The 25821-nt window shown below is 38.4% G+C and overlaps 1 protein-coding gene across 2 annotated transcripts in view; it reads right to left on the bottom strand.

Annotated features, from left to right (window-relative positions):
• MTX2 (metaxin 2) overlaps positions 1-23135 on the bottom strand; it is a 78686-nt gene extending 55551 nt beyond the window's left edge. The window contains exons 1-2 of one of the 2 annotated variants that reach the window (XM_084998345.1): positions 22897-23128; positions 14563-14733 (exon numbers count right to left, since the gene is read on the bottom strand). Coding sequence is in view for 1 of the 2 variants with exons in the window: in NM_001044541.1 (NP_001038006.1) it covers positions 22897-22936 (40 nt within the window). In the remaining variant the exon portion in view is untranslated. 2 annotated transcript variants of the gene reach the window in all.
• Positions 23136-25821: the final 2686 nt, after the last annotated feature.

The following is a 25821-nucleotide window of genomic DNA, read 5'->3' as shown; positions in this document are numbered from 1 at the left end:
AAAATAGCTGGCAGACTCTAATCCTGTAAGTTTACCCAGGCACTGACCCTAAAACTGGAAATTTGTTTCTATGTTTTATATCAAATACATAATTTTCATTGAATATTACTGTTGTAACACCACTAAGATAACACAAGTCCCACAACCATCTAACAAGTGATCTCACTAGTCCTCTTTACACATTTTTTTTTTTTTTTTTTTGTAATTCTAACCTTGGGACCACCATTTTTTAAAATCTCATGTCCCCATCAATAAAATATTTGAGTATGCAGACTCAAACAGATTTGGAAACCATATGGCTGATATTTCTAAGCTAATGAATCATGTACATTATAAAACATACACAAGAAAACGGTTAAAAAATAAATTGCGGTCCTCCCATTTTGGCTCAGCAGAAACAAACTCAACTAGTACACATGAGGACACAGATTTGATCCCTGGTCTCACTCAGTGGCTTAAGGATCCAGTGTTGCCGTGAGCCGTGGTGTAGGTCACATACACACAGCTCAGATCCTGCACTGCTGTGCCTTAGGCCAGCAGCTGCAGCTCTGATTTGACCCCTAGCCTGGGAACTTGCACATGCCATGGGTACAGCCAAAAAAAAAATGGAAACCAAAGTTCCAATATTTTCTTCCTGTACTTCAAAAGACTGCCTTGCATAAAACGGTGTATACACCTCATTCCACTTTGGAAAACACTGTTCTAATTAACTATTTATGTGAAGTTTCAGCAGGGAACCCAGCCATTCACATACCTTTAAACAAAGAAGAGTCCTCCACTATTCGAGTGAAATTGTCCTTTTTTTTTCTTCCTTTTTTGGCCCCCCACAGCATTTGGAAGTTCCTGGACCAGGGACAGCCCCTGAGCCAGAGCTGTGACCTACATCACAGCTGCAGCAACACCAGATCCTTAACTGAGCTGTGCCAGAGACCGAACTGGTGCCACCACAGAGACAAGCTGGATCATTAAACCACTGCGCCAGAGGAGGAACTCCTGAAATCATCTTTTTTGACCATAAAAAAAGCTTGGAAATAACACACATGAATTAATGAAGAAGGGGGATACTTGCCTATGATGCAATTTACCTAATAACAGAAACTTCGTATCCCACCAGATTACCTAAAATGTCTCCATATACTTCATACCTCCTTACCTAATGACCATGTTCAAACTGTTCCCCAAAATATTTCTTCCTTACCACATACCCAAATCCTACACCTTTTTCAAGACTAGGCTTAAATGCTACCTCCATCAAGAAGGCTTTTGTATCTAAACAAACCTAATTTCTCATTTATCTATACTGCTCACAGCAGTTTGTACTTGTCTTATATCATATTGCTTTCTACTCTATTCTATTATTATGTCAGTATCTTATCTCCGCAGTAAGTTCCTAGAATGTGAAAATTCCTATGGTCCTAAGATTATTAAAGACTCAGCTTCTCAACTGCTCAAAACTGAATAATATATGCCAAAATATGAAATTCAAATTAAGATTTAAATTTTTTTATCTAAGTAGCATTTAAAGCTAATATCTTTATCACAAGAGTTTCAAAGCAAAACTACCCACATTTCATAAATTAATTCTTTCACAATCAGAAACTACTATATCATTTTCAAACCAAAGCAATAACTTACTCTAAGGTTCTCTTAACCTACATTCATTCATTCTTGAAAATTAGAATGCCTTCTTATTCCCAAGCAAGATACATAAAAGTTACCATTTTTATAAAGAATAATTCCTATTTTATAGATATAAATTATAAACTCTAGAAATAAAGCAAACATCATAGCACCTCATAACTTTCTATCCAATTAATATTATTAAGTCTTTTACCCCATTTGTCCTTTACTTTCTTTCCAGTCTTACCTGGGCAAAATTGCCCTGAGTATTTTACACCAGTATTTCTTTCACCAGGAGCAAAGGCAGTTCCTCTTAAAGTTTCAGCCTTTAGTGAGATAGCATTTTTATGCAAATGAGTATTTTTAAATTTTTCAAAGACATTTTCTACCTCCTATAAGCATTTCTTTTTCATTATTACTATAAGTATTTAAGTTGGAAGAGACAAAGATTAAAAAGAGAGAGAATATAAACTCCTGGACTTTTGAAAGCCAGAAGATAAAATAAATAAATCTATACTAGAAATGCACACATGGTAAAGCAACATCCATAGCCCCCAAAATACATACTTGATTCTCATTTCATTATCACTAAGGTACCTACTATTTGGGGGCTTTACCAACAAATACAACAAAAACATCAACATTCTTTACTACTAATCCATTATAATTTTTGGAGAAATGACTACTGGTCAACAAATTCATATGTACATATACACACACACAGGTTTCTTAAAGACTCCATTTTACCAGCAGGATTCTCTCTAACTCTCTAACTTAAAAGTATTAAGTTAGGTGATAAGTCATTCTGGTGGCAGATGATCTATCTATTCCATTCAATTCAAGGTATTTCACATTATGAAAGTGCTATGACCTAATAAACAAGTTTAATTTCAAAGTCCATCTCTCCATGACCTAATCTAAAAAGGACAAGAGAAAGGCCATGGTAAGAGATGCCCTCTGTTGTCAGGGTTGTTTTTTTTTTTTTTCTCTTTAAATTCTGCATTCTTAATGTACAACATGACTCCTCTGGCATATGAATGTAGGTGAAGACATAATTTGTAGAATAATGGGTACTAATATTACATGCTGCTTCAGTACTGTCATATTTCCAATCCATCAAATTGATTAATGCTACAATAACTCTACACAAACCTATCATTTGTACACTAATGAAGTCAAACCCAGTTTATCCTTAGGCAACTGGATTCCAAAAGCTCATAGATGTCAGCTCTTCAGCTTTCAAAGACTATTTAGACAGTGTTACACAAAAGGAGTAAAAAACATATGTAACCTATCTCCAAATTTAAATGTCTTTCTGTCAAAGGTATAAATGCAAATACAATATAACAAAAGGCTCAAAGAACATTTGGCAGCTCTTAAACATGGACAAGTTACTGCAAGACACACAGAGAAATGGAAATAAATTTACTAGTTTGATATAAATACCATACTAATGATCTCAGGGATATCAATATAGACACTAAGTTCAAAACCTGTTAAGTTTTATGCAGTTATGATATGAAGCCTTCATTTAAAATAAATTTTAAGATGTTTAGATTTAAAATATGACATGGCTTCATCAAAACTAGAATTTTAAGAACTATGTATAAGATTCAACAACAATTCAACCTGCAAACTATAGTACAATTCAAAGATAACACTATATCCCAGATAACACTGATCATGAAATGATTAAATAGTGATGATGCCCGGAGCTACTGTTTCATAGGGGATATTTAATGATACCACAAAGAAGCAGGAAGTGACTCTTCCCACAACGGAGTTTAAAACCATTCTCCCATCACCTTAACAGTCAGAGATAAATGTTCACTCAAAAAGTGGCTCACATAATATACAACACAAGGATTATAACCAATATTTTATAACAGCTATAAATGGAATATAACATTTAAAATTGTGAATCACTATTGTTGTACACTGGTAACTTACATAATATTTCACATTAACTATATGTCAAAAAAATAAAAGAAACTGACTTGTGTTAGAGAATGGAGAGGTGCAGTGTCATGCTGTCATTTCATAAACCTAAAATACTGACAGGTAGTACTTTGTAACAGATCAGTAAGGCTACTCTCTGCCTTTGTCCATTTGGGCTTCTACAACAAAATACCACAGACTGGGTGGCTTATAAGCAACAGAAATTTATTTCCCACAGTTCTGGAGGCTCAAAGTCCAACATCAGGGTACCAGCATGGTTGAGTTCTGGTGAGAGACCTCTTCCAGGTTGCTGACTGCTAACTTTTTGGTGGGCCATCATATCACAGCTAGGGAGTAGCTAGGGAGCTCTCTGGAATCTCTTTTTTTTTTTTTTTTTTGTCTTTTTGCCATTTCTTGGGCCGCTCCCTCGGCATATGGAGGTTCCCAGGCTAGGGGTCTAGTTGGAGCTGTAGCTGCCGGCCTACGCCAGAGCCACAGCAACACGGGATCCGAGCCGTGTCTGCAACCTACACCACAGCTCACGGCAACGCCAGATCTTAACCTACTGAGCGAGGCCAGGGATCGAACCGGCAACCTCATGGTTCCTAGTCGGATTCGTTAACCACTGGCCACAGGACAGGAACTCCTGGAATCTCTTTTATAAAGGCACTAATCCCAATCATGAGGGCTCTTCCTTCAAGACCTAATCATCTCACAATTGCCCCACCTTCTAATACCATTACCTTCTGGGATTAGAATTTAAATACATGAATTTGGGGGAAATCACAAACATTCAGATCATAGCGGCCACTTAAAGAATATACTGCAAGGAAGTTCCGACAGAAAAGATGAAAAACTACCTTAGGTTGAAATAAAGGGTGCTGAAACAAGAAGTAGACATTCTAAGACAGACTGGAGAAGTGTAAGACACAAATACAAAAGGATTTCCAGACATTAAAAGAAGAGTCGCACTAGAACTATTCCCTTGTCTACAAGTTATCAGTCCTTACTAAGAAAAAACTTGACATCAGAATCCACTGTAGAGTCTTTATTGCTTGCTGTATATAAATATGTATAGTAAACTGTTTGTAGCTCTCATTTTAGAAAGTAAATTTAGTCACACTCTACAAATCTATTTTATCAGCCATTCAATAAATATTCACAGAACATACACAAATATATCCAAAATATAATATGCCAGGCAACATTCTAAGCACTAAAGATAAAATTATACAGAAAATCAAGTAACTGCCTTTAAGGCATTTAAGATTTTAGTGGTACCATGTGGCCTATCTCCATATTTGCTATCTTTATTTTCAAGCTTAAAACTCTGACAAATACTGGAGCCTATCTGAAGATAGCAATAAAGATTATCTGATACCCCCATAACAAGGCTTAATTCTGTTTACATGTTACACAGAAGAAAAAATTACATACAACAGTGTACAATCTCCAAAATACCAAACAAATGCCAATTTGCTAAGACCATGTCCTGCCATTCAGGAAGCAAAGGAAGGAAAGCAAAACAGATTGAAAATTCTAGGAGAACTAGTACAGGGCAGAACTTCCCCTTACAACCAAAGTTGGAGCCCAAATAAAACTAGAGAATAATGATAATCTATTTCTTTCTGGTCAAAAACTATGTAGACTTCTATCTAGGTAGATGATGATGATGATAATTGTGGTGGTGGAAGTGATGGGGACAGCAGTTAAGATTCCCCAAGACTCCTACTGCGAATATATAGAATACATAAAGGACATCTTACAAGTCAATAATAAATAACAATCTATTTAATAGGCATAGGATATGAGCAGACAATTCCCCAAAGGAGACACATGAATGGTCAACAAACACATGAAAAGATACTCAGTACCATTAGTCGTCAGGGAAATACAAATCAAAACCACAGTGAGATGCCACCTCACACCCACTAGAATGGCTATTATTAAGGAGACAGACAATAACAAATGTTTAGAGGATGTGGAGAATTTAGAACTCACACACTGCCCGTGGGAATATAAAAAGTTTGGCAGTTCTTTCCAAAATGTTAAACATAGAATTACTATTATGACTCAGCAATTCCACTCCTTGGTATTCACCCAGGAGAAATGAAAAAAAAACATATCCACTCAAAGATTTGTACAAAATGATCACAACAGTGTTATTCACAATAATCAAAACGTGGAAACAACCTAAATGACCATCAACCCATAAATGGATAAATAAAATGTGATATATCCATACAACAGAATACTATGTGGCAATAAAAAGAACCAAGTATTGATACCTGTTACCACATAGATGAACTTCAAAAGCACTACTCCCAGTGAAAAAAAGACAGTCACTAAAGAAAATACATTCTATAATTCCACTTACATGAAATATTCAGAATAGGCAAATCTATAGAGATAGAAAGCAGGTTAGTGGTTGACTTAGGCTAGGACAGAAACGAGAAATGACTGTAACTGCGCAAGAATTTTCTTTTTGGGGTGATAAAAATGTTTTCTACAACTAGATTGTAGAATTACAACTATATTACAACTGCAAATATACTTAAAAATAAATTTTTTTTGGCTTTTGTCTTATTAGGGCCACAACCACAGCACATGGAGGTTCCCAGGCTAGGGGTCTAATAGGAGCTGTACCCGCCAGCCTACACCACAGCCGCAGCAACGCCAGATTCAAGCCACATCTGCGACCTACACCACAGTTCATGGCAACGCCGGATCCTTAACCCACTGAGGCCAGGGATAGAACCCGCAACCTCATGATTCCTAGTCAGATCTGTTTCCGCTGCACCACGATGGGAACTCCACTTAAAAATGATTTTTTTTTTTTTTTTTTTTTTGTCTTTTGTTGTTGTTGTTGTTGCTATTTCTTGGGCCGCTCCCGCGGCATATGGAGGTTCCCAGGCTAGGGGTTGAATTGGAGCTGTAGCCACCGGCCTACGCCAGAGCCACAGCAACGCGGGATCCGAGCCGCGTCTGCAACCTACACCACAGCTCACGGCAACGCCGGATCGTTAACCCACTGAGCAAGGGCAGGGACCGAACCCGCAACCTCATGGTTCCTAGTCGGATTCGTTAACCACTGCGCCACGACAGGAACTCCTAAAAATGATTTAATTGTACACTTTAAAAGGGTATATAAATTATACCTCAGTAAAGCCGAAGTAAATAGAAGGTTTTAAAAGACTCTTACTGCATTTATTGTACACTTAGGTGCTTGACATAGTAACTATACCATAACAACTTTATGAGGTAGACACCAATATTATTATCTCTATTTTACAATAAGTAAACTGAGGCACAACTATAAGTAATTTGCCCAAAGTCATAGTGCTAGTAAGTGACAAGAGCCAGGGTTTGAACACAGGTAGTCTGGCTCCAGAGTCAATGAAGACACAACCATGTTAGCTAACCTCTTACAGAGCCCACGAATAGACATTCTTGGGTAATAATTACTAAAATTAAGCAATTGTAATCATCCTGTAACAATGCTTCCCAACATTTAATGTATAAAAATCAGCTAAGGAACTTCACAAAATTGTGTATTTCCACCAAACCCTAAACCCAGACTTTGATACTATAGAAACAAGAGCCAAGAATCCAAACTTGCCACAAGCCCTCCCAGTAAATCTGATGCAGATGGTCTGTAAATAGCACCAAAAGAGAAAAAGAAAAAAAAAAAAAAAAAAAAAAAAAAAAAAAAAAAAGGACTGTCCCCAGGACATAGAGTACACTTGAAATAAGATTAAGTTCTTTCACCCCTTTCATTCATTTGCCTCAGAGAATGTGGTAGTATGGATCTTTTTACAGATTAATTTTATTGAAGAAGATTTTTGCCCATCTTATTCTACTTAAGTATTTGTGGATATGGCATAAAGCCATGTTTTAAAACATGCTTTAGTAACATGTTGCAATTTTCGTGTTCCAGAATAAGCTTTTAAGATTAATGAACTGAGGCCACACTTATTTTGGAACCAAAAAGTGGTTAAATGATAATTTTTTTCCACTAGATGTAATCAATAAGAAAAGGAAAATTAAGTTAGTAGTTATATGAGACTTGAACATGAGCCATCTGAGCCTATCTATGTGAAACTAGAGATCAACTTCAAAATAGTATTCAAGGATCAACTTTATAAAACTGACAAACTTCTGGAGGTTAACAAGGATCAAGAAAAATTCACAGCATCAAAGGCCAGTAACTCAGGCTAAAGTGAACACAAATTAAAATGAAAACCTTCCACTCTTAGTAGGAATTCATGTGTCATCTTCTCAAGTGGTTATGTTTAGACTTCGTCTGATTATAAAAATGACCTACCATTTTTCATTAATTTCCAATACAAAACAGGCCAACTCCAGGCAATTATGAATAGATAAGAACCTTGTAGGTAGAACTCAAAATGTGAGCTCTCTTCTTAAGCAAGGTAATCTGTAATTTATAAAAGAGGCACTGACACCATGTCTGAGCACTTCTCAGAAACAGAGATTAATATGAGATCAATAGTAGAACTATACAAAAACAGCTGGTTAAGATTTAAAGTTCGGAGTTCCCGTCGTGGCGCAGTGGTTAACGAATCCGACTAGGATCCATGAGGTTGCGGGTTCGATCCCTGGCCTTGCTCAGTGGGTTAAGGATCCGGCGCTGCCAAGAGCTGTGGTGTAGGCTGCAGACACGGCTCGGATCCTGTGTTGCTGTGGCTCTGGCGTAGGCCGGCAGCTACAGCTCCAACTAGACCCCTAGCCTGGGAACCTCCATATGCCGAGGGAGCGGCCCAAGAAATGGCAAAAAGACAAAAAAAAAAAAAAAAAAGAGATTCCAGAGAGCTCCCTAGCTACTCCCTAGCTGTGATATGATGGCCCACCAAAAAGTTAGCAGTCAGCAACCTGGAAGAGGTCTCTCACCAGAACTCAACCATGCTGGTACCCTGATGTTGGACTTTGAGCCTCCAGAACTGTGGGAAATAAATTTCTGTTGCTTATAAGCCCAAGAAATGGCAAAAAAAAAGACAAAAAAAAAAAAGATTTAAAGTTCAATATCTGGCCAAAAAACAGAGAGAAGACAAACAGTCCCACACAAGTATCATACCTCACTCAGCACTGTTAACAAAGTTAACCTTCAAGATTCAACGGTTCTCTGAATCTAATCCTAGACAATGGGAAATAAATGTCCCTCTGACTAAGAAGTAATTCTCCCCATTACTCTAAACCAATTACAATCATTGTAATAATAGTACCTATATTTCAAGTACTACTATGTTCTAGTACTACATAGAGTCACTCTATATCAAACTAAGTAACCAGAGAACCTCCATTCCTGCTCCCTCACTCCTCTTAGCCATGAAACAAATGATTCTCTACAGAGGATCTGATCTATTGTTATACCTCCAGAAATCTTGGCAGAACTGCAAAATTCCCTAAGAACAACAAAAATCAAAACAAAATATAACAAAAAGAGAAATTCACATGGCCTAACCATTACAGAATCCCTTCAAGAACATGAGCACAGGGATAGAAAATTCTGAGAGGTGGAAAAAAAAATTAAACCATTTACCTGACAACCACAGGCTATTAACCTTGCAAAATATATCAGGAACTATGATTAAAAAGACAAAAATGAATATAAAACTGCCACTGCTCTCTAGGATCTAATTTTGTTGAGTGAGTAGGGGACACAGAGCAGGGGGAGTGAGAAAAGGTGACAGAGACAGACATAACCATTTCCAATACAATAAATGAATACAGGTGGTGCAGAGAAAAAACACAGGTCTTAAAGTGAGACATGTCTGGATTCCCCTCCACCTTAGCCAAGAAGTATAACCTCTTTTTGCCTCATTTACTTCATCTGTAAAAAGGGGAAATATTATCTACCTTGTAAGGTTGCCGAGAGACTAAAATTAGATAAACTTTGTAAATACCATATATATAAGTCTCTTAAGTTCACAGGATGGTCTCGATAAAATTATTAATATAAGCGTCAGACCAGAGGTATGTATAACACACTACAGGAATCCTCTTGAAGAAATAACAATCTGCTTGAGGAAAACAGGAAAGAATTCACAAGAGGAAATGAAATCTGAACTGGATAAAAATAATAATAATAATAATACTCTCAAGTGTGCCAGACATAAGGTGAGGGGCAGGGAGAGGGGGAAGAGTTGAGAAGTTCACTAAAAATCTAACACCCCTAATTCAGTTTGAGAGAAGGGAGGCAAAAGATTCAGTAAAGGCTTCCTTAGGAGTTCCAGTCGTGGCTCAGTGGTTAACGAATCCAACTAGGAACCACGAGGTTGCAGGTTTGATCCCTGGCCTTGCTCAGCGGGTTAAGGATCCAGTGTTGCCGTGAGCTGTGGTGTAGGTTGCAGACGTGGCTCAGATCCTGCGTTGCTGAGGCTCTGGTGTAGGCCAGTGGCTCCAGCTCCAATTAGACCCCTAGCCTGGGAATCTTCACATGCCACAGGAGTGGCCCCAGAAAAGACCAAAAAAAAAAAAAAAAAAAGGCTTCCTTAATTAGCATCTCTATGATAAGATACATCACTTTGCATTGAAATCATCTGTCTCAATGGATATGCACTAAACAAGAATGGAAGTTCATCAAAGGCGAGAATTGGGTTACTCATTTTTGTACTCCAGCACCTAGCAGGGCACCTAGTGAAAATTAGATACTCAAGCCCAAGATATATTCTGAGGAAAACACAAGCAGGTCTCTTGCTACCTAAAGCCTAAAAGACAACGGACAGCAAAAAACCACTGTTAAGTCTGGAAGTAAAACCGTTCAACCAAATTAATGATGACAGTATCTCAACAACATGTACTAAACAGTGTAAACTCAGGAACTCACTTTCTCTCCAAATCCTTTGATGATTCCTAACCACGGACACCCAGCCTGATCATCTTTAAAATGTTCAAAGAGGAGTTCCCGTCGTGGCGCAGTGGTTAATGAATCCGACTAAGGACCATGAGGTTGCGGGTTCGATCCCTGGCCTTGCTCAGTGGGTTAAGGATCCGGCGTTCCCGTGAGCTGTAGTGTAGGTTGCAGACGCGGCTCTGATCCCACATCGCTGTGGCTCTGGCGTAGGCCAGTGGCTACAGCTCCGATTTGACCCCTAGTCTGGGAATCTCCATATGCCGCGGGAGCGGCCCAAGAAATGGCAAAAAGACCAAAAAAAAAAATAATAATAAAATAAAATGTTCAAAGAAATATATACCTGCCCTGGAGCAACCCTCAACCTTCACATATAACAGGGCTTTGGTGAGCAAAAAAAGGGCATCGATGTGCAAGTGCCTGCCTGCAGGCAGGAAAGAGCAAAAGAGACAAACCTGGCTCATTTTAGAGAGCTCCACAGAAAACTGACAGGAATGTGCAAAACCATTCTATCTGCCATGCACACTCCTCTATCCACCCCCTACCTCCTATCCACCCTTATCCTGTTTTAGAACTTCTATTGGATCATGAGTGGGACTAGTCAGGTCCCAGTTCTAATTAAAACAGACTCAGCTGAGCCCTCTGCACCACTTTATTACCACCATGGTAGAGTATATTTCTTAAAGACGGACACGATAATATTTCCTGTCCCAGAAGTTCTTCTAGGAATTCTCCCTCCCCTCCCCCCATCAAGAAGTGAAGTCCAATTCCCCTCCCCTAAAATCAGACAGACTTGTAGTATTGTGACCAACAGAATAAGGTGGGAGTGATGCTGTGAGACTTCCAAGGTGAGGGCATAAAAGTTGATGCAACTTCTCCCTTGATAACTTGGACATGTCTTTGGAGAATTGACCCACCATGTAAAAGGTCTGACTACCACGAGGCCAGTATACTCTAAAGTCCAGGTCTCATGGAGAGGACCCGTGTTAAGTATTCCAGAAGACAACCCAAGCTTAAAACACCAGTTCTTGGCATCATTTGTCAGGCATGTGAGTAAAGATGCTTTTGGATGTCCTCAGCCTTCAACTGTTGGATCATCCCTAGCCTTTGGGTATTTCCAGGTAAGGATCCAGACATAATGAGATAAAGACGTCTCTCCTGTGGCCTGTCTCAGTTACTGACTTGCAGCATCCATGAACATAATAAAATGGCTATTCTAGACCCCCAAGTTGTGGGGTGGTTTGTTACACTACAACAGTAACTGAACAGTTATAGTATAAGTCACAGGTTTATTATTAAAGAAAGAACTAAATATTGTTCATCTGAAGCCTCAGAATTCCCTCTGTTCAATCTAAATCCATTACAACCTGACTCCTACCACGTTACATTTATAAATTCCACTTTACTGTTTTTAAGCATAGATTTTGACATTTCCACCTTCCCTCCAGTCAGTTCTACTTTATTTACCCACTTTTTGAAAGTCTTATGCTCCTAAAATCTCACTCTCTAACTTCCTGACCACATCACTGCTCTCTAGCCTCTGGTCCTGAGAATTTGGAACCCAGTAACCAAAACGGCTTAATTCTATCATTTAAAATTCTGGTCTGATGGCAGTCACTACATTATTCAGGAAATGAGAAAAAAGCAAATCCAAGAGATAAATGACACAACTTGCTAGATAAGCTCAAATTTCACCATAAACCTTTTTATAAAAAGGAGACCACTAAAGTCATTTAACAATGATACAAAGAAAAGCGAATCAGTAATGAACTTTTTGTTTTTTAAACTGTACTCCATGATTTCTAAAACACATCTGTTTATTTTAATATTAAAATTATTTTACTTTCTCCAAACAACCATCAAATGACAATATGGGAAAATCAGTATATGGTAAGAAGGAGACATCTGTTTGAGGAGAAAATACAAGAATAATTCACAATCTCAACTGTGGAATTAAAGAAGCCTCAGCTAAAATTAAGAGTCAGGACAGGCCTGCAGGGGGAGCTCTCTTGCCCCCAGGTCATGCACTGTCAACCCATCAGCAAGCCCAATAGGCCTACATCTCCTACAGGAAGGTGCTTGCCTACTTCTCTGTAGAGGATGATAGCTCTGCCAACCGGAGACTGTAGAAGCCCATCAATGAGAAGCTTCCATACTTCCTCCAAGCTCTTTTGGCTATTATACCCCCTTTCCAACCACCACCCACCCTTTCCCTATACAAGCAGTATCCCCTATCTTGTTCTCTGGATTTGCCTATGGTCTACCATGGTTCACATATCCTGAACTGCAATTCCTCTAGCCATTCTTGAATAAACTGGTCTTTGCTGGTAAAATAACTGGCTGTTACATTATTAAACTTGACACAACTAAAGAATATCAATTACCACTGAAAGAGTTAACATTACACAACTAGTCTCATCTACTAGTCAAACCAAAATGTTAAGTTGATGGTAAGTAAAAATAACAGTAGAATGAAAAACTGGCTATTATATTATTAAACGTGACACAACTAAAGAATATCAGTTACCACTGAAAGAGTTAACATTACACAAATAGTCCCATCTACTAGTCAAACCAAAATGTTAAATTGATGGTAAGTAAAAATAACAGTAGAATGAAAAAACAGTAACATATTTTTACACTATTTCTTACTGATATCTTAAATTTATAAAATAAGAAAATTAGGAACATTATTTATAATTCACAATGCTGCAACATTTCCTATAATGAAAAGGCTAACAATCAAAAGAAAGGGAGGTCAAGAAAAGGCCAGATCATTAAAGCATCAGCTGCCAATACTACCTTATAGAAATAAACACTGGAGTAATGATGGGTTCCTCATGTTTAACAGATGATACAATTTACTTGTACAAAGTTCTAGTCAGTACTCTAGGTTGACAAGGTAATGAAATATGACATGTAAGGGGAAATTCCACTATGATATCTAATGATACACTATCCACTGGGAAAATTATACACATCAGAAATCTTTTTTTTTTTTAACCCAAAGCTTAAGTCATGAAGAAACTTCTTTGGTTTATAAAAGTTCTTAAGTTCTTGGAGATAAAGATATATAATCAGCACAGAAACATAGCTAAATGTATAAGCATAATGAAATGCTTTTTATGGTTTCTATTTTGCTAGCGCAGTTAGAGTTAATGGGAATTGCCATGACAAAATGATTGTTTTTATGAAAAGTACCTTCTTTATTACTAACCAATCAAATTTCATTTTTATTACTGATGTAGAAAAGTTCAAAACCATGATTCATTTATAGAGCGTACAAAAATAAGGAAAGTGTTCAAGAATAGAGTACAGGATCATTTACAAAGCAATAAAAAATTAAAACATGCATTTCTCTTACTGGCAAGGCAAATAATTCTACATAAAAATGTCTGTAACTGGATTTGCTGAACATTATAACTTCTGTCTTTGAACAAAAAATGAGAAGCCTAAATTTAATATCTCATCTCCATTTGACATCTTCAGTCCATCTGATAAGTACTTACCAAGAAATATCAAAAATGTTTAAAAAATGTTAAGAAGTTTGATGATGTTTTCTTTCAATTTTCACTCAAATATGGAAGGCTTGAGCTAACATTAATAACTCAAAAGTCTTCACAGAAGAAAGACTGACAAATTTTATGTGGCACACATCACCGAAATATTTCAAGTTAAAAATTAAAAATCAGGAGTTCTCTTGTGGTGCAGCAGGTTAAGGATCTGGTTCTTTCACCACAGCAACTTGGGTTGCTGCTGTGACACAGGTTCAGTCCTTGGCCCAGGAACTTCCACAAGCTGTGGGCATAGCCAAACAAACGAACAAACAACTAAAAATCATGTAATTTCAGAGTATGGAATGTTAATAAAGCATACATGAAAACCAAAACTCACATCATGCTTAATATGGACTATTCCAAGATCAAAAACAAGCCTTTTGAGTGATCTTAACACCATGCCAAAGTTTACTAAAAGGGAACAAAACACTGCCTTTAAGAATTTGTTTTCCACAACAAAAACAAAAACAAAAACAAAAACAAAAACAAAAAAAAAAGAATTTGTTTTCCAGCCTATTCATGAATACAAGTATGATAAAAGAAAACAGGCCACACTGCTGTCAATAAATAGTATTTTACCTTTGAAGTAAAATCTATTTTGTCTTTGCTTTGCTTCTTCATCTGCCCATTCACTATCAACTTCACATGTGCCAAGGTGATAAGCACTCTCTGAAATGTTATGGCCAGTTCAATAACTTCTCAGTAATTTCTCAGTGCCTTCCTCAATAAGGAGAATCCTCAGATTGCAGACTATAAACAATTGACAAAATATCCTTATTTTCAAGAACAAAAGAATTGAGCACATTGTATTTTTGTAGTGACCATCATTAGATACTCAATATACAGATGTAAGAGCCTGGACTATCATTTTCTTCACAATCAATAAACCTTGTGGGCAACAGCATCACTTCTATTTTACAAAGAGCTTCTAATCTATAGTTTACACTTCTTTGAGCCTCTAGGACCCTTCTGAAATGCTTTCAAAGTCCAGATTTTCCAGTATTCATGTGGAAAAGAGATAAAAAGTACTTTGTTATTGACATAAAAATAAAATTTCTAAACATGCCTATATTGATTATACTTACTTCAAGATGCTTACACATGGGTGCCAAGGAACCCTGTAAAACTACTTTTTTAAGACCCTACCATAAATTAATGCTACTGTTAGAATGAAATTATTAATAAAGTTAAATAATTAAGCACCTGAATACCCACGATAAGATAAATGAAATATTCCAAGTCTTCTTTTTCATCCTTTATATAGTTTACATATCTTCTAAATAAAGAACAGAACAGATATTGTCCTAATTTCAAAAGATTAATAATCATATACAGTATGATAAAATGAACTGATACTCTTAAAATATATCAAAGCATTAGTGAAGTAATAAGATCATTCAGAAAAGATGGCATAGAAGTTAATAAAAATAAAGACACTTTGGACATTTTTTGCTGTCCAAAATGGTAATGGGGTAATACTACAAATACAGTATCTGTAGTATCTGTAGTCCCTCAAAGGCACTTGGGAAACATAACTAGTAACTGAAACTACCATGTACTGAATATCCCATATACCACCCTATATGAGGTACTTAGAATACATTATGAAATATATTATCCCCTTTTTCACAAATAAGGAAACTGTGGCCTAGAAAGGTCTGCCCAAGATCAATGAACAAAAGGCAGAACTGAACTTAGAACTCAGTTCTCTCTTACTCCAATGGTCTTGTTCCTAACCTTTAAACTCTATTATCTACCAGGGCTTCAATTTCCTCATCCATAAAATAAGACAAAAACCTGACAAGATCTAATTGTTAATATTAGCAATTATGTGTATCATCCAGTACAGTGGGTCAAAAATGGAGACCTGGGTGTTCCCGTCATGGCGCAGTGGAAACAAATCCGACTAGGAACCATGAGATTGTGGGTTCAATCCCTGGTCTCGCTCAGTGGGTTAAGGATCCAGCGTTGCCATGAGCTGTGGTGTAAGCTGCAGACACAGCTCGGATCTGGCACTTCTATGGCTGTGGTGTAGGCCAGCAGCTGTAGCTCTGATTAGACTCCTAGCCTGGGAACCTCCATATGTCGCAGGTACGGCCTAAAAAGACAAAAAGAAAAAAAAAAAAAAATGGAGACTTACTCTTACCATTAACCATTTAACTTAGGAGCTACGTTTTTAAGGCTAAAACTTTTTGGCAATGTCTAGCAAACAGACCACCAATGAAAAAGTCTGAGTAATTATACCTATGATCGTAGATAAACATGGCTGGAATTTATCAAAGATAATCTTGAAACAAATACCTTAGAATAATTTATTATAGGATGGATAAGTAATAAGATCATGCTATACAGCACAGGGGACGATATATATTCACTTGTGATAGAACATGATGGAGGATAATGTGATAAAAAATGTATATATATATATATATATGTATGACTGGGTCACTTTGATGAACAGCAGGAATTGACAGAACACTGTAAATCAACTATAATAGAAAAAATAAAAATCTTATATTTAAAAAAAATTGTTATAGGAATAATTTCTTTTTAACAGCCACACCTGTCCAGCATATGGAAGTTCCAAGGCAACGGGGCAAATTGGAGCCTATGCCACAGCCATGACAACACCGGATCGCAGCCACATCTGCAACCTACACTGCAGCTTGCAGCAATACCAGATCCTTAACCTGAATTCTCACAGAGACAATATCAGGTCTTTAACCCACTTAGCCACAACGGGAACCCCTAGGAATATTTTTAATAACTGTAATGACTGCTTTAACGGCCACGACCGAGGCATGCAGAAGTTCTCAGGATATGGATCGAACCCATGCCACAGCAGCAACCCAAGCTGTTGCAGTGACAACATCATGATCCTTAACCATGGAACACTTACAATAACTGTTTATAAATTTTTCTATTATCAAAATAAATTATGTGTTCTATTTATAAGTAACTTTTAAAAAGCTTTATCAGGAGTTCCTGTAGTGGCACAGCAGAAACGAATCCGACTAGGAACCGTGAGGTTGCAGGTTCGATCCCTGGCCTTGCTCAGTGGGTTAAGGATCCAGCATTGCCATGAGCTGTGGTATAGGTCACAGATGAGGCTCAGATCTGGTGTTGCTGTAGCCGCTGATTCGACCCCTAGGCTGGGAACCTCCACACGCCGTGGGCATGGCCTTAAGAAGGACAAAAGACAAAAAAAAAAAAGCTTTATCAAACTTGTATCTTCACACAGGAAGTTAGAGGCAAAACCCAGCAAAAGAGAAAAACTGATAGGTAAATGAGTTAAAAATAATATTAATAAACACTTTTTGAGTGTTTACTGCGCCGACACAATGCCAAGCAGTTTCTATATTTTCTCATCTAATCCATAATTAATCTATAATTATCTTTACCGTTTTGCAAATAAACCTGAAGCTTAAAAAGGCAGGTAATCTGCCCAAGATCACACATTTAGCAAATAGCTGAGTAAGAACCCAGGTCTGGGGAGTTCCTGTTGTAGCTCAGCAGAAACAAATCTGCCTAGTATCCATGGCCTCACTCAGTGGGTTAAGGATCCAGCATTGCCGTGAGCTGTGGTGCAGGTTGCAGACACAGCTCAGATCTGACGTAGCTATGGCTGTGGCGGAGGCCAGCGGCTACAGGTCCAATTCAACCCCTAGCCTGGGAACGTTCATATGCCGTGGGAGCGGCCATAAAAAGACAAAAATAGTAATAATAATAATAATAATAATAAAGAACCCAGGTCTGACTCTCACTTCAAAGTTCACAGGAAGTGTAAAAGCAAGTTGAGATGAAGGACATGATCAACACAGTAGGAGATTCCTACAGTTCAGCACACAGCACCTCTGTGGCACCGTGGAGCCCTAAAGGCTGGAGCCACTCTTGGTAAAGGGATGGGCAAGTGAGTCAGGCCTTTCCATCACAGTATTCCATCCTTTTGACTAGTGACGACTGAAAATGTGGTCACACAACCCAAATGGGAATATTCAATCCTCCCAAACCCCAGGATATGTTCATATTCGATTGACTGTTAAAAAAATAGTAATAATAATTTTAACCTGAAACTCAAGTAATGTATTGGAAAACCTTGACAGTTAAAAAAACAAGCAAGTAAAAATTTTAAATACACAGGCTGCTATAAAAGATTTTGAAAGCCACTCAATATCCGGGACTATTTTCCTCCTCCTTTTATTTACTTTTTTTTTTTTTGTCTTTTTGCCTTTTCTAAGGGCTGCTCCCACGGCATATGGAGGTTCCCAGGCTAGGGGTCTAATCGGAGCTGTAGCCACCAGCCTGCACCACAGCAACTTGGGATCCAAGCCACATCTGCAACCTACACCACAGCTCATGACAATGCCAGATCCTTAACCCACTGAACAAGGCCAGGGATTGAACCCACAACCTCATGGTTCCTAGTCGGATTTGTTAACCACTGAGTCACGGTGGGAACTCCTCCTCCTCCTTTTAAACTTCTCAGTCTAGCATATCATTATCCAGAGACCCAAGCTATTAATTCAAAATCATTTCCATATTACTGAATTAAAAGAAAAATTCAAAATTCTCTCCCGCTTTGAGAAATTTATCCAAAGAAACTACTAAGTTATATACATAAATATGCATATGTAAGTGCTGTTTACACCAGAAAAATCATATACACTTGTGATGGCTTTGAGGCACATTAAACTAACTAGACTGAACTACAGTTGCCAGAATTCCCTTTCTGCTCTGTTTCTGACCCGGGTGAGCTACAAGGAATATTCTCCAGCAGACACTGGGAAGACAGAAGAGAGGAAACAGCCAGTTTGCAACAAATTCCCAGTCATTCAAATGCTAATCCAGGCACTGCTTGAAGGAATTTTGCTGATGTGATGTCCTGACTCCCTAGACTGTATGTTAATCAAAAGGGAGATTATCCTGGGTGGGCCTGACTTATTGACTGAGGACCTACATCCTCGCCAAATTCAGGCTCTGCAAGCTAGCTACTTACTACTACTCATGCCTGCTACTTCAGCTCTCTTCTCCTCCTGGATCCCCTCTTCATGGCTGTCTGCCTTGTGGATTTAGCAGAACATCATAAGCCAGTTTTGTGTGTTTATATGTGTATGTGCGTGCATGCATGCGTATGCGTGTATGTGTGTGTATGTGTGTGTACACAAAGAGAGCTAGAACTAGAGCTAAAGTTCCTACCACTTCTGCTTCTCAGACTGAAATAATGCAACACCCCCCAAATACCGTTCAGAATGAAACTAGAGAAGCTAATTACGATTTCTTCATTACAATGAAATTCTACGCAACCATTTAACAATGCTGATGTATATGTAATTCCATTCACAGACATGGGAAGAGTATATATATTATATATTAGTTATGTCAATTTTTACATTTTCAGGAAAAGTGAACAAGATAGCTTTGTTAACCAGAGTTTTAATCATGAGATCTTAAATGTATGATTTTAGGTGATTTTTACCTTCTATTCTTTGAATTGTTTTCATTTTCTACAACAGCAATATATCACTTTTATTATGAGGAAAAAAATGCCAGATAGACTTACAGGCTAAAATGTGCTCAGATTCTTAAAGGACATACAGGAGTTATCAAAACAAAGTGGACAGTTCAGGCAGAAGGCAACATTTACCAAAGACAGACACTACAAATAGTTTAGAAAGGCAAAAGTTCAAGGACCAACTTATGGAGGGTCTTACTGGCCTCACTCCACACTACTGACAATGGGGAACCAATGATGGTGTTAAAACAAGAGGAGTTATATCTGCATTTAGGAAAATAAAAATAAAACAACACAAAAACCCACTGAGGCTTGCAGTACAGACTGTATTAGGGGTTCAGACTGAAAGCAGGGAAAGCTATTCAGTAAGCTAAGCAAGAAATAACAAAGCCTAAACTAAGGTAATAATATAGCCGAGGAGATGGAAAGAATAGCAACTGAGTCATATAAGGAGTAAGAACTGAGAAAACTTGGTGGGGGATACACCGGTAATAAAGAGACAGAAGTGGTTCGTTTAAACTGGGGGGAGGAGGGGTTAGAGAAGGCTTCCAAAAAGATGTCCTTATGAATGAGGTTCTCAAGGAGGGTAAGATGAGAGAGAGGTAAGATGCTTCTAAATGTTTCCAAAAGATGGAGTTCCCATTCATGGCTCAGTGGTTAACAAATCCGACTAGGAACCAAGAGGTTGCTGGTTAGATCACTGGTCTCAGTCAGTGGGTTAAGGCTCTGGCGTTGACATGAGCTGTGGTGTAGGCCGGATCCCGAGTTGCTATGGCTGTGGTGTAGGCTGTCGGCTATAGCTCCGGCTGTAGCTCCAATTGAACCCCTAGCCTGGGAACCTCCATATGCCGAGGGTGCGGCTCTAGAAAAAGACAAAAAAAAAGTTTCCAAAAGAAGTATCAGTGTGTTGGCCCACCGAAAGAAAAAATAATATGCAAAGTGTTATTTATATACATTTTTTTAAAAAATAGCTCTCACTACAAAAACAGATTTACATTTACTTATTAAGTTATAACAGGACTATGTAGATATAGATCTCTGATCTCTTGAGGTTGATCTCTTCCAAAATGAAAAAAGGAAAAAAAAAAAAATTTTACTGCCCGAAGCTGTTGGATTTGAGTCACACCAAGTCACTTACAAGTCAAATACAGGGTTTCATATAAACCAAGTTTTTAGCCATCCTGTTTTCGCCGTAGCCAAACCATAATCTTTTACATGTTAAAAATTACAATCCTTTACATTCAAAAGTAAAATAGTCTCACTCTACCAACACCCTAACCTTGTTTGTTACCCTGAAATTACTAGTTAAAATTAGTGAGAATATTCTTCTACATTTTTCTATGCTTACATAAACATATATACATTTATAAAGGGTTTATTTAACAATGCATTCATACAATATATATGTATTATTTGATAATTGTTTTTACTTAAGATAATCAGTTTTCAAGCCAATATATCTCTTTATTTGCCATTACAAAGAATACTACAATTATCATTATTATATATTTCTTAATATACTGGTATTTATATTTCTGTCAGATAAAACTCATGAAGAAGAATTTCTAGGTCAATTAATACCATTTAAATAAATATTACTATATTAAATTCCTAAAAAGTAGTGATTTCTTACAAACTCACTAATACCTTGAGAGTAACTGTCTTCCCCACGCCAGGGTCAGCACTAGAAATTATAGTATTCAATACTGACCATCTGACTGGGTTGAAATTAGTGATGGAGGGCATTTTCTCATATGCTCACTGCCAATGTGCACTACCCCTTTTGTGAACTGCCTGTTCCTATCCTTTATTTTTGACTGTTGGGTTTTCTTATTATTAATTTGTAGAAACTTATGTCTCTTATCATACAAAGCTTTCTAAATTTATCTGTAATCAAATCTGCCAAATTTTTCTACCATGAATTCTGAATTCTGTGTCTTGCACAGGCCTCCTATGCTACCTCACCTATATTTTCTCCTAATTAAACAATTTGGTTTTTGTTCTTATTTTACAGCTAAATCTTTAATTCTTCTGGAATTTACTCCTGCTGTGTTATGACTTATATGTCCCAACACCATTTATTGAATTATCCATCTTTAAACACCTCCTCGTAAAGTAATAGATCACTCCAAATAGCTAAGATGGTAGACTGATAAAATTTCTAGAAATTCTTAAATTTCACTAACTGAAACAAAAGATCCAAACTCATTAAAAGACATTCATCATTTTTTTCTTTAAAAGAAATCACATTAGGGAACATGCAGAGTATACCAGTATCAGCATACACTGCGAAACTTTTTAGTATAGCAGCAATCTAATGATCTAACTTTTTAAAAAACAAAAATAGTAAAAAACAAAGATAATCATTGTTTGAAATCTCAAGATTATTCATTGATTCAGGTCACACATATTTATTGAGCACCAAGTCACAGGTCCTCAGGATAACAAGAGACAAAATAAGGCATGATCCCTGCTCTCAAGAAGCTTGCAATCTAGCGGGAACTTCCCTCTCTTTTAGAAAACAATATTTTAAGTAAAAAAAGAAATGTATGTCCACACAAATGCAATGAAAAGCATTTTGGCAAATTCTATGACACATTCAGTACTTTCCATTTCAACAATACCACCTTAGTGCGAATGTACCTGTTTATCTCAGAGACTGTTTACCCACAAGGAAAATACAACTAGGACATTTAAGATTAACTCCATTTAAAGATTAACTATTACCCATTAACCTGCACCTACAATAGCTATATCTAGTTTCCTCGCTTCCTCAACAATATTTAATTTCTCTAAATAAGAGCCTCAATAACAGAAAATATAAATCCATTTACATCAATCACCTTTACTCCACCCAAATCAAAGCTGTTTCAAAAAATTCACGTAGACTTAAAGATGTGTCAGTGAATCCTTGAGCCCCAGCAAATGACAATGTTGTGTCTCTTGGAGAGAAAACTTCGGTGGCCTCTCATGACAATGGTGACTCACTAGTGACAATCTCCTTAAACTTCGGGTCCCACACCAACGCTGCCCCCACATTTAACACTGAAGCCTTTCGAGGCTTGGCCACTGAGGCCACGCCCCCATTTCCATCCCAACCCACCGCCTTCTCCACGCACCCCAACACCTCCCGACCGAATGGACCTCTGGACAAAGCACTGCCCAGGAAAAGGAGATGGGACTCCTGCCCCAAGGGGGTGACCTTGGCCAAGTTTCTCCTCAGTTTTCTCATCCATGAGATAAGGCTGGTAGTCAGTGCCCGCCTCCCTCCCCGGACTTGGGTTCAGCGTCTAATGCTGCAAGGCTGGAGGAAAGCCGCAGTGCTAAAGCCCACACTGCTCCCCACGACTGCCCCCACGCCTATCCCCGCCTCCGTCCGGGTCCACCACCACGCACGCTACCTGCGATCTGAGAGACGAAGGCTTCCGCCACTAGAGACATGTCGGCCGGGCGGCTGCGCCCGCGGTTCCTCCTCCCCGGGATCCTCAACGAACTCCTGCTCAACGTTTGCGACTCCCGGCACCTAACAGTTCTGGGCCGGGCTAACGCTCGGACTCGCAAAGCCCACCCCCGCGGAGGCGGTAGCGGCAGCAGTGGCAGCGAAGACCCCAAGGTTACCGCCAGGCCCTGGCCAGGAACTTCCGGCGCAGCTGACAGCGGCGCGAGAGCACTTCCGCCGCCCCGCCTCCGTGTCCTCCGGGCAATCCAGGCCCCGACTCCCGGCCGCTGGGGGCTACGAAGTAGGGGGAAGGGAGAGGAGAAAGGTGTTTGATTTCGGACGCTAGACGCCAGCCTCGGGGGCGGGTCGGGGTACACCAGAGCTTTTCGGTTTCCTTTCCAAGCGAGTACTTTGTGAGCAAGGAACTTTTTTCTTTTTTTCTTTTTTTTTTTTTTTTAGTGGTTTCAAACAATAAGCATTTATTTTCTATAGGTTGGGGTTTTTTTCAATTTTTTTTTTTACATTTTTAATACAATTTGTAAAGGTTACACTCCATTTCCAGTTACTATAAAATACTAGCTATATTTCCCATGCTGCACAACCCTTCCCTGTAGTTTATCTTACACCCAGTAGTTTGTACCTCCCATTCCTCCACCCCTATATTGCACCTCCCACCCCCACTGGTAACCACTAGTTATCTATATCCTTGAGTCTGTTTCTTTTTGTTTTATTCACCAGATAGTTGAATTTTTTAGATTCCACCTATAGGTGATCTCATCAAGGCAAGTAACATTTTTAAGCATCCACTGGATACTAAGCACTTCAATATATGTATTTACTGTTACACATGCACAGTATACACAGTATTCTAGTTAATCCTCTCAACGACCCAACAAGGTTATGTTGTTATTGCCATTTTACAAATAAAGAAACAGGCTTAGGGAGTTTAAACTGACTGTTTAGGGAGTGCACTCAGGCCCAGTTTCAAACCCACATTCATTTTCTCTATTCAACTATACTCCTAGGTTGATTAGTCCATGGACAGATGTTAGTATTTAATTATTTCTTTATTCAAACATGCTTGCCAGAGAGAAGGCAGCTTAAACAGCTCCTAAGCTAAGAGTTTGCCTTTCAACTCTTGTACACCTGAAATGAAGCTTATCTTAGAGATTAATATACTGTGGTTTCACACACTTCATTTCATCCCTTTTAGGGGTAAAAGGGGCAGGAAGAGGAGACATCTAAGTTCCATAAGTGACTTTTTACCTCTTGACCTACTTTTAAAATTATACATAGGAGTTCCCGTCGTGGCACAGTGGTTAACGAATCCGACTAGGAACCATGTGGTTGCAGGTTCGATCCCTGCCCTTGCTCAGTGGGTTAAGGATCAGGCGTTGCCGTGAGCTGTGGTGTAGGTTGCAGACATGCCTCGGATCTTGCGTTGCTGTGGCTCTGGCGTAGGCCGGCGGCTCCAGCTCCGATTCGACCCCTAGCCTGGGAACCTCCATATGCCGCTGGAGCGGCCCAAGAAATGGCAAAAAGACAAAAAAAATAAAATAAATAAAATTATACATAGACAATAAAAGAAAAATCAGATTATAGTACAGATTTAGAGGCATAAAATATGATGGGTGAAACAGACTTCAGAGATCATCTGGAGGGCCAAAACCGCCTTTCACTGATGAGAAAAGGGTTCAGAATGATGAGGTGACACATTTTAAATCACATGGTAATTGGAAGTCAAGACATAGCAATTAGGCAAGAAAACGAAATAATAGGAATCCAAACTAGAAAGGAAGAAGTAAAACTGTCATTATTTGTAGGCAAGAGGATACTACATGTAGAAAACACTAAAGGCCACCAAAAAACTGTTAAGAGCTAATCACTGAATTCAGTGAAGCTGCAGGATGCAAAATCAATATAGAAAATTTTGTTGTATTTCTATATAGCAACAAGAAAATATCAGAAGGAGTTCCCATCATGGCTCAGTGGTTAAGGAATCCGACTAGGAACCATGAGGTTGCAGGTTCGATCCCTGGCCTTGCTCAGTGGGTTGACAATCCGGCGTTGCCGTGAACTGTGGTATAGGTTGCAGACAAGGCTCAGATCCTGCGTTGCTGTGGCTCTGGCGTAGGCCGGTGGCTACAGCTCCGACTCGACCCCTAGCCTAGGAACCTCCATATGCTGAGGGAGCGGCCCTAGAAAAGGCAAAAAGACAAAAAAAAAAAAAAAAAAGAAAGAAAGAAAGAAAATATCAGAAAGAGAAATTAAGAAAACAATCCCAGGAGTTCCTATCATAGCCCAGCAGTCATGGCCCAGCTGAAACGAATCCAACTAGGAACCATGAGGTTGCTGGTTCAATCCCTGGCCTCGATCAGTCGGTTAGGGATCTGGTGTTGCTGTGAGCTGTAGTGTAGGTTGCAAATGTGGCTCAGATCCTGAGTTGTTGTGGCTGTGGCATAGGCCAGCAGCTACAGCTCTGATTAGACTCCTGGCCTGGGAACCTCCATATGCCACAGGTGCGGCCCTAAAAAGACCAAAAAAAAAAAAAAAAAAAAGAAAGAAAACAATCCCATTTAAAATTGCATCAAAAATAATAAAATACCTAAGAATAAATTTAATCAAGAAGGTAAAAGATCTGTACACTGAAAACTATAATATTGATTTAAAAAATTGAAGACGTAAATAAATGGAAAATATTCTGTGCTTGTGGATTGGAAGATTTGTATTTTTTAAATGTCTATACTGCCCAAACCAATATACAGATTCAGTGCAATCCCTGTGAAAATCCCAATGGCATTTTTCCCAGAAATAGAACAAACAATTCTAAAATTTGTATGGAAATCACAAAAGCCAATATAATCTTGAGAAGGAAGAACAAAGCTGG

The sequence above is a fragment of the Sus scrofa genome, chromosome 15 (assembly GCF_054392235.1).
Source record: "Sus scrofa isolate SSC_HxYL_T2T_F1_AM1 chromosome 15, Sscrofa_HxYL_maternal_Yorkshire_Landrace_v2.0, whole genome shotgun sequence".
Classification (NCBI taxonomy): domain Eukaryota; kingdom Metazoa; phylum Chordata; class Mammalia; order Artiodactyla; family Suidae; genus Sus; species Sus scrofa.
Note: the sequence above shows the minus strand (reverse complement) of the source record. Positions and strands in the feature narration are given on the sequence as shown.